This window comes from Azolla caroliniana, unplaced genomic scaffold (assembly GCF_043228905.1).
Source record: "Azolla caroliniana isolate FFs.n. ecotype wild unplaced genomic scaffold, voAzoCaro1.0.p SCAF_11, whole genome shotgun sequence".
Taxonomy (NCBI): Eukaryota; Viridiplantae; Streptophyta; class Polypodiopsida; order Salviniales; family Salviniaceae; genus Azolla; species Azolla caroliniana.
The window spans coordinates 1,075,516-1,084,877 of record NW_028230446.1 but is presented as its reverse complement, the minus strand read 5'-3'; the positions used below and the strand labels follow the sequence as shown (position 1 = coordinate 1,084,877).

The following is a 9,362-nucleotide window of genomic DNA, read 5'->3' as shown; positions in this document are numbered from 1 at the left end:
GGGGGAGATGGCATCTACATGGGCGATGACCCTATTCCACATGTGGATGGAATACACGTGACCCCAAGAGGTCTCCAAAAGGTTCAACATCGTCGATCCACTTTGGGTGCAGCTTCATAGACAAAGCTCCAATGAGTCAGAAATCCTCGGTCCTGTGCTTAAGCAATATTATGTCTACATACCCACATTGCACTCAGGTCATTGGGTGCTTTGGACAATGTTGCGACAATGTCCTACCGGCGTGGAATCTCAAAAGGTGACCAGCTCGATAGTCTTCTGTCACGATCCATCGATTAATCCGACGACTTGCAACTTGTTGGGATGGGGTGATATGGTTGTAACTTTTACGACATATCTCTAGCATGCCACAATATCATAACATCCCAACTCAGCCCAATGGGACTTATGTGATGTAGACAATTCGGAAGTTGGTCAAGGAGTTCATTCAAGGATTCCATTTTCCTGAATTTGTAAGTATGGCCCAAAATTAGATATCTGCATTGGTTTATATAGTTGATTGGTTCATTGAAGTATATTGGTGCAGGGTAATGAGCATTGGTTAGGATATGAAGACGTGGGGCTCCTTCAAATGAATATGGTGAAATGGACACACTGGGTTTCGGGGTTCCCCATATCTTAAACTGTTGGAACAACCATCCCATGTTGTATATTCCCATTTTTGTAATATCAAATCTGTGATCTCGATGTATTATCAAATCTGTATACTCAATATATTCCAATTTTTGTTATATCAAATATGTGATTTCAGTGTATTATCAAATTATTTGTATACTTGGTATATACCCATTTTTGTATTTTGGAATGTGGCTACAGCGATTGCATTGTATATCCAATTGTATTTTGGAATGTGGCTACAGCGATTGCATTGTATATCCAATTGTATTTTGGAATGTTGGCATCCCGCCATTACATTTGTATACTTGATATTGATATGATTGAGAAAGCAGCTTTAGAAATTTGCTTGAGGGTCATATTCGCAAGGATGCTGAAGGTGAGGCCAAATGCAATAATGATTGATAAATGTTGGACATCATATAATAACATATCTAATGTGGTTGCTCAAGACCCTCAATCTTGGCAAGTTACAATGGGCAACAATCGCAAACACATTGCTGCCTTTTGTTGTATTAGTTCCATGCATAAAAATCATGGGTGGACAACTTGTTGCCCAAAGTAAGTGTTGTTGAGAGAAACCATCTCTAATCAACGGATGTGCCAACTCATGCATTGCATTACGAAATCCGCAATCAATGTGATTTGTGAGGAGTTAAAGTTAGAATGTGTGGACAAACCCGGTGATTGCAATATATAGGAAAACTACAGAGATGTGCAAGTCAAGCTACGAGGTGGTTGCCAATATGTGAGCCTGAGAAGGTTCGATGTTTACATTGTGATGGCTTGACCTTGACTTCAAGGGACTCGAATGTCGAGTGTTGCCAAAATTGTGGCTATATTTTGCCACCATCCCCACATGAGCCATAATCTCTGCTTACGTGTGTATTTTAGATTTCATCTTTAGGTTTTTTGACTTGAACTTTGGACATGTTTTCTCATCGAAATCAAAAGTACATATCTTGGGATGTTAGAAACATTTTACGACAGGAAATTTGTGTAATTTGAAGTTTTAAGCTCTAACATAACTGTAATTTGAAGTTTTTAAGTTTTAAGTTGATTTGTTATTCGAAGCTTTAAGTTTAAATTTTATGTAATTGGAAGTTTCTAATTATTTAGAGGAACTTTGGTGTAAGATTTTGATGGCTAATTTTCGTTTTACACTTTGAAATTTTTTGAAGTTTTTGATGTCTGTTTTTGAGTCGTGTGATCCTACCGTGAGATGGTCGGCTCTTGATTTGAGTCAGGCTCCTGCCCTAACACGGTCGGGCTCATGCTCTGAGTCGGTTGGGATCCCAGTGACTGAGGCTCTGAGCTTTTTTGATGGCGCACTTTCTTATTATCCAAATCGGACGGTGCAGATCGTATGCGGCCTCAGCAACGCACCACCCTGCACCGTCTTAGGCCGCGATTCCCTCGCCATGCCTCTTAATGAGTTGGTAGCAGTTAGAGACGAGCATGTAATGTATGTATGTACATATGTTATGTATGTATGTATGTATGTATGTATGTATGTATGTATGTAATGCATGCATGTATGTATGAGGAGGGCTTTCTCTCTATTCCTTTGTCTTTACAGCAGCAGCATGGCCTCCTTCTCCTTCTCCTTCTCCTTCTCCTTCAATACCTTCTTTAAAACCCTCCCCTCTCTCTATTTCCTCTCTCCTCCTCTGTTTCTTCTTCTTCTTCTTGGAGTTCTCTGTTTCTACTCTGTTCTACAGCTATGGCTTCCCTCTCTTCTCTCCCTCACATGCAGATATCCTCTCCTTCCTCTAAACTCTCGTTTTTCTCCTGCTCTCCCGCTACTTCTACTACTACTACTACTACTACTACTACTACTTCTTCTTCTTCTTCTTCCATCCGTCTTTCCTCTGCGAGGATGCTCCGTATTTCTGATCCTCTGCATGCCCAAATCTTTGATAGAAGATCTCACTGTGCGCCCACATTTTCTCGTGTTGTTCAACCTTCTAATTCTTCTTCTTCTTCTTCTTCTTCGTCTTCCAATGGATCAACAAGAGCTTCACCTTCATCTGGTCTTCCAATCGACCTCCGAGGTTAGCGATGATTTATTCTCAAAATTTCAATCATTTTCTTTTATGTTTATAAATCTTCAAATTTTCAATCATTTTCTTTTATGTTTTTCAACCTCTCCTCCGAGAGATCAATTGGATTTATTGATGCTATGCTATGTGAAGATATGGTTATGATGTAAATGTGAATGCATGTAAGGTGGCATTAATTAATGCTGTGTAATGTGGTGATTGATGCTGAAAATGCATGCAAGGTGACATTAGTTGATGCTATTCTATGTGATGGTATGACGTAGAATGTTGTAACATGCAATATTGCATTGATTAATGTGATGATATGCTCCAATCTCTATATTTCTATGCGATGCCATGACGCCTGCATAATTTGATGCTATATTAAGTAGTGAGTTATGTGACATGCTGGAATTGTATGCATGAGACCATTTATTGAGGCTACTGTTATGTTATGGGATGATTGACATGGATGCAATTGCTATGTTATCTGATAGGATGGATTGAGATGATACTGGAAATGCATGCAAGAAGGAAATACTTGATGCTCTCTCTGTATGTGACGACATGCTGCTGTAAATGCATGCAAGTCTAGGGCTCTGATTGATGTTATAATAAGTGAGAATAATGAGATCGGATGATTTTGGAAATGAACATACGAATTGGCATTTACTGATTCTATATCATGTTATGTAATGAGATTTTTCTTTTAAAATGCTAATATAACGTGATGATATGATGTTGTGTAAATGTAGGTAAGAGGGCATTTATTGCTGGAGTAGCAGATGATCAAGGCTATGGTTGGGCTATAGCAAAGGCCTTAGCGGCATCAGGTGCTGAGATCCTTGTCGGAACCTGGGTTCCTGTATGTATCTCTTCATTTATTCGTACATAAAATCTCATTCAATATCTTTGCTATGTTTTAGGATATTTATTCACATAAGGGTTGTCCAATACATTGTATAGGGTAGGAAGCATTCAGATCAAATGCGGCTTATACTATTAATTCACATCAAATTACCCTATATATTTGTTATTTTAAGACCTTATTTTCGACTTTTGTGCATATTTGAGATCCTTTATATACTTGCAGGCCCTAAATATATTCGAGACAAGTCTGAGGAGGGGCAAATTTGATGAATCTCGCCAGTAAGTGACCCATTAATGCTTGTGAACATATTTAAGTGTATGAACACAACCTCAGTAATTAGAGATTTGTGATATTATGGTAAGGCTTCCAGATGGATCTCTCATGGAGATCACCAAGGTGTATCCACTCGATGCTGTGTTCGATACCTTAGATGATGTTCCAGAAGATGTAAGTATTGCTATATACTGTGCATGCGTAGCTTTCTGTAATGGTTTTTATGTGTTTTTTTCAATAAATTTCTTTAATGCTTTTTATGTCACAATTTTTCGATATAGCTAATACTACAATGTCATAATTCTTTTTAATGCATATTTCAATATGTAGATCTACCACATCACTATCACGCTATTCTTTGAGATATCGCTTTACTGTGTGCACGATCTTACTTGTTTTATTAAATCTTTTTCTTTTGTGAATTCTTTATCAGATAAAGGCGAATAAAAGATATGCAGGGCATAGTAACTGGACCGTGTCGGTAAGCATGGTTTTTCATGGTTCAAAACAATTCTAGTGATATTTGTTGTAATTGTAATGATTACCTTGAACCCCAATCTGCTGCAGGAAGTTGCAGAGAGTGTGAAACAAGACTTTGGGAGCATAGACATCTTGGTGCATTCATTGGCCAATGGTCCTGAGGTAATTAAAGTTAAAATCCTTTCGATTCCCTTGGAATAATTTTCTTTAGAAAATCAAAGTCATGCCGTTCATGCACTTTACTGACGGTTTATCACTTTTGGTTATATGGGAAAGGTTACCAAGCCTCTTATTGAAACATCACGACGAGGATATCTTGCAGCTCTTTCAGCTTCGAGCTATTCCTATGTGTCTTTATTGAAGTATTTTGGACCCCTCATGAATGAAGGTGTCACATTCACAAGAAGACAATAATTATTTATTTAATTTATTCTCTTTGTTTTTATGGAAGGATGATGTTGAAAGGTATCGGATGGTTTGTTTACAGGTGGCTCAAGTCTGTCACTTACATACATAGCTTCGGAGAGAATTGTTCCTGGGTAACTTGGCAAACATTTTTCTAGAAGCAGATTCTCAGCATCTTCTTAGGTTTCAGAAGCATATTTTGAACCATTTTGTGCAAATGTGCTGATGGGTTGTAGGGAATTCAACCATCATATTGACAATATATCAATCAGTCATATGGATGTCATGATTCAATAGTGTAGATCATGTATTGGTTTTGTTTGGATGGTAATCGCATGATATGTTGCATGGAGGATTTGAAAGAAGGTACCATTGGAACTTCCATTTTTAGTTGTGCTTAGTTACAGTGTTTGCTATTTCTAGATATGGGGGAGGAATGAGCTCTGCTAAATCTGCGCTTGAAAGTGATACTCGGGTATATTATTAAATTATTGTTCTCTTTTCCCGTCAAACTGGATCTAGTGGCATATCGTCTGAATTGCAGTACTGATATTTTTGTCTCTCATCTCTTACAGGTTCTTGCATTTGAAGCTGGAAGGAAATACAAGATTCGGGTGAACACCATATCTGCAGGTTGGATATATAAACATTTTTATTAAATATAGATGCATTTGAAGTTTTATCTATTTGATGGTAAGATCATTAGAAACCGAGGGTTTTATTGATTGTCTTGATCTTAATGTTGCTACCAAACATTGCTATTATGAATGAAAAGTTTCCATTATGTTTTGCATTTTTCCTTTTGATTTGATGTAAATTGCTTGAAAATTTAGTGTTGGAATTTCACTAGGGAAAAAACATGATTTGTCAAAAAATTAAAGTGGATTCGCATTTTATTCTCACCTTATATGGTAGGGCCACTGAGAAGCAGGGCAGCAAAAGCGATTGGTTTTATCGATGACATGATTAATTACTCTCTCTCAAATGCTCCACTACAGAAGGATCTGGAGGCTGGTTAGTACATTGTCAAATTCCACATGGTTCAATTCGTTGTGTTTTTTTACATGACTTGTTTTGAAAAACATATTCTTTTGTGATGTTGAGGGAATTGTTTCAGACTCATGCATGTGAAGATAGATATATGCACATATACCTACAAAGGAAGATAGGTAGATCAGTAAGCACACATTCTTTTCCTAACCACAGAGTTTGGTTTGTAGATGATGTTGGAAATGCAGCAGCTTTCTTGGCTTCTCCATTGGCAGCATCCATCACTGGATCGATTGTTTACGTCGATAATGGTTTACATGCAATGGGCCTTGCGACTGACAGCCCTGCCATTGCAGGAGCTACGGCCACAACACCAACGAAGGCTAGTGTTCAGGCTTGATATGTTAGAGACGACCGTCCATATTGTAAAGTGTAGTCTAGTGCTTATCTACTGATCTCAACCATAAAACATAGGCATTTGAGCGGCTTCCGAAACACACCCCTAGTTATGTTTAGTGAGCAATAATATAGAGCTTTTCCATTCAATAACAACATATATTTATACACTCTCATTCAATAAACTTTTCATTCAATAATTTATACACTTTCATTCAATAAATTTTTCATTCAATAAAATATATGGATTTAAAGTCGGTAAAGGCTTTAGAAGACCTATTGCATGCCCTTCTGAAAACGTTGTTGTGTATGATTAGTTCCCTAAAAGCATGTTTTAATGGTTGGGTAATTTTTATGTTTCCCACGACTATCTGCCATAATTTCCCTTGATTACAAACCTATTCTAAAAACCTGTCACGCAATTTGTGTAAACAAGAATGTAGTCTGTCTTTCACGTTCATATCTATGTACTAAAACCTATGAAGCCATTTTGTTGGAACAATTGATCAACTATGTAGGAGAATACATTGCAGGAGGCAAGAAAGAGGTTATTCACATCCATGTAATTTTCAATGAACAAGACTAAGATTTGTAAGCAAAAGCTTTCTTGATTGGAAAGCATTGGAGTTAGAATCAAAACTAGATAGAAATTTTCTTTCTTGAGTTTTTCCCCAAATTCCTTCATTGGGAAATCATTCAAAATTTGTATTTGTAATCATACATAGGGAAGACAAATCCATTCTAGACTGGGGTTGTTTCTTAGTTTAGGGTTTAGAGTTGAATATACAGTTAACTGTTTGGATAAACCAGAAAACATATATAAGATATGACTCTAATTGCTTATATATACTTGGGCTGAATACTGCCTAAATATTCTTAGGAAGTTTACAAAAGTTTTCAAGTCTAGATCATTTTCTTGTAATTTACTAGATCACAAATGAAGTGTTAACACATCAACATACAGGGCCTGAGATATGGTTCGAATGAATGTACAACCATGGTAGCAACTCATCTAACTACCCCTAAAGGTGAAAGAGTGGGTAGATTTGACCATAAGAGAAGGTTGGAAATAGTTAGGTTTGCACAACCATGAAGAATTTTTTTCTTGTATGTATGATATAATCCTACTGTTTCTTTCGTTCAAAAAGTAAATATGACTTAAAATTACTAAACATACAAAAATATGCAGAGGATTCTTTCTCCCGATTAGTTTATAGATTTTAATGGATTTGAATACCTCAATGGTCAATAAACAAGCATTATTTCCCCCTATTAGTTTATATATTTGAATAGACTTCTTGCTCCCTAGCATGGTTTTCCATTGTCCAATGAAAATGTAGCATGGCTTTCCATTGTCCAATTAATGCTACACATGTGGAGTCTAAATAAAGAGGATGAAAGGTGAGGGACTGTAGCATCACCTTGACATATGCCTAAGGGGATGAATGGGCAGGCTATTTCTTCTTGTTATAGTTATTACTAATCCACAATAATATTATTCATTGCATGAACACAATCATTGAGTAAATAAAATTCAGGGACAATCAGAATGAATAATCAAATTAATTGAGTAAAATTAATTATATTGCATTGAGTAAAAAATTAAGAGACAATTCAAATGGAAGCCCTACAAAGAAAGAAAGAAACACACACCACTCACCCACGAATATATATATATATATGACAATGGCTAAATAAGAAAAGAGGGTTATGGTTAGGTTTTCGGGGATGTATGGTGGGAGTTGGGTTGTGGATTGTGAGGATCAAGAAGTTGGGCAAAATGTGATGGTATAACCCGATGCTCCCGAACATGTGAAGGTGCTCGACGGGTCATCGTAAGCATAGCTATAAGCCGAGGGACACGCCGACTTGAAGAGCCTCGAGTAGCTCGAGGGCCCACAAGTCTGCGGCGTGTTGAAGGCCCCCGTGCAGCAGTACTGCGGTTGCGCGAATGCCTCGCACGCGCTCCGGCACGCCACCACCCGCCCGGCCGAGTCGGTCTGGATAAGGTCCGCGGGGCACCCGCCCATCAACAGCCGGTCATCGTTGTCTGCGCCGGCCGGCCCACCCCCACAACCCGCATTGGCACATGGCGGCGTCGTGTCCCCTGACCCCGACCCAGAATTCGTTGTCCGGTCGCCCCCCTCGGCAGACACTGTCACGGCCACGTTGTAGCCGTCCACGAGGCTCACGTCGTAGAAATCCTTCTGCCCCAGCGTGAATTCGGCCAGCGTTATGGGTGGGCTCCCGCCCGCACCAGCGCACTCCAGGACACCGCCACAGTCCCCTGTCTCGCACGACCCGTGTCCCGTAGTACCGTCGAAGCTGCAGCCCGTGCGGCCCCAGAATCGGCCCGACCATCCATCGGGGGCCGGGAGCTGCATGGTTTGGCCCGGGGTGAGGGCGAGGCCGCCCTGGGCGAGCAATGGCTGACCCGCATCGGCCGAGATGCCGGGCCACACGGAGTAAGAGCAGCTGTTGATGAGGGTGAATGTGGTAGCGGCTGCTAAACCAGCAGGGGCGACAATACTTCCTACAATCAATCAATGAATCCATCAATCCATCAATCAACCAACCAACCAGTTGCCAATCAATCGATTTGTTAAAATATGGAACACTGAATTTGTATTGTATACATGAAGGAATGATATCATAATCAACCACAACAAGAAGTGCATGGTATCACAACCCACATACCAAATGTAAGAATTAGCAAGACGAGGAGGAGGAAGAAGGCAACAGGCATAGCCATAGCCATAGCCATAGCCATATCCAAAAGGCGGTTCTTAAGGTCTCTTCCCTTCTTCTCTGTCTCTGTCTCTCTCTCTCTCTCAATCTGTGACTGTCTTCTTTCAATTACTGTTTGGTGCTTGCTGGCTTTTGTCTTGTCCTTGTGCTGATCTTCAGACAGGGGGAGATAGATATTAAAGGCGCGCGCGCGAGAGAGAGAGAGAGAGAGAGGGTTTTAGGAGGTAGGAGCAGGGGAGGGGGACAGAAACGTAATTAACCAGAAATAGTAAAGTATAGTAAGTACGAAGAAGAAGAAGAAGATAAGCACAGCAGCGTGTTATTAAGAAATATGTATATGTATACATATTGCCGTTGCCTTCTCTAGCATACAAAATACATACAATTCACACTCTTCTCTACTTACTACATAACGGCTATTGATTTTCTCTCTCTTTCTCCTCTCTCTCTCTCTCTCTCTCTCTCTCTCATCCACACACACACACATATTGGCACCTCGTGGGCCGCCATGGACCCCGAACACA

At 39.5% G+C, this 9,362-nt stretch overlaps 2 protein-coding genes across 2 annotated transcripts; one reads left to right on the top strand and one right to left on the bottom strand.

Annotated features, from left to right (window-relative positions):
• Positions 1 to 2,302: 2,302 nt before the first annotated feature.
• Positions 2,303 to 6,246, top strand: LOC147857534 (enoyl-[acyl-carrier-protein] reductase [NADH] 1, chloroplastic-like). Its single transcript, XM_087326954.1, has 13 exons — positions 2,303 to 2,427; positions 2,464 to 2,687; positions 3,431 to 3,540; positions 3,769 to 3,824; positions 3,909 to 3,993; positions 4,253 to 4,300; positions 4,387 to 4,461; positions 4,576 to 4,687; positions 4,787 to 4,838; positions 5,128 to 5,179; positions 5,280 to 5,337; positions 5,620 to 5,718; positions 5,925 to 6,246. The coding sequence occupies exons 1-13, from the start codon at positions 2,357 to 2,359 to the stop codon at positions 6,092 to 6,094; spliced, it is 1,212 nt and encodes a 403-aa protein (XP_087183080.1). The 5' UTR covers positions 2,303 to 2,356; the 3' UTR covers positions 6,095 to 6,246.
• A 1,410-nt stretch (positions 6,247 to 7,656) lies between these two features.
• LOC147857533 (pathogenesis-related thaumatin-like protein 3.5) lies at positions 7,657 to 8,979 on the bottom strand. The gene is made up of 2 exons (XM_087326955.1): positions 8,788 to 8,979; positions 7,657 to 8,623 (listed from the first exon to the last, which is right to left on the bottom strand). Exons 1-2 carry the CDS (start codon positions 8,858 to 8,860, stop codon positions 7,854 to 7,856), a joined length of 843 nt encoding a protein of 280 aa, XP_087183081.1. The 5' UTR covers positions 8,861 to 8,979; the 3' UTR covers positions 7,657 to 7,853.
• Positions 8,980 to 9,362: the final 383 nt, after the last annotated feature.

What these genes read in the sequence shown, in the direction of transcription:
- LOC147857534 (XM_087326954.1), top strand. Translation starts at nt 2,357, where the DNA reads ATGGCTTCCCTCTCTTCTCTCCCTCACATGCAGATATCCTCTCCTTCC. An exon ending in TTGTCGGAACCTGGGTTCCT is followed by an intron (nt 3,541 to 3,768) that starts GTATGTATCTCT and finishes ATATACTTGCAG; the next exon opens with GCCCTAAATATATTCGAGAC. An exon ending in GGTGAACACCATATCTGCAG is followed by an intron (nt 5,338 to 5,619) that starts GTTGGATATATA and finishes CTTATATGGTAG; the next exon opens with GGCCACTGAGAAGCAGGGCA.
- LOC147857533 (XM_087326955.1), bottom strand. Translation starts at nt 8,860, where the DNA reads ATGGCTATGGCTATGGCTATGGCTATGCCTGTTGCCTTCTTCCTCCTC. An exon ending in CTTGCTAATTCTTACATTTG is followed by an intron (nt 8,624 to 8,787) that starts GTATGTGGGTTG and finishes GATTGATTGTAG; the next exon opens with GAAGTATTGTCGCCCCTGCT.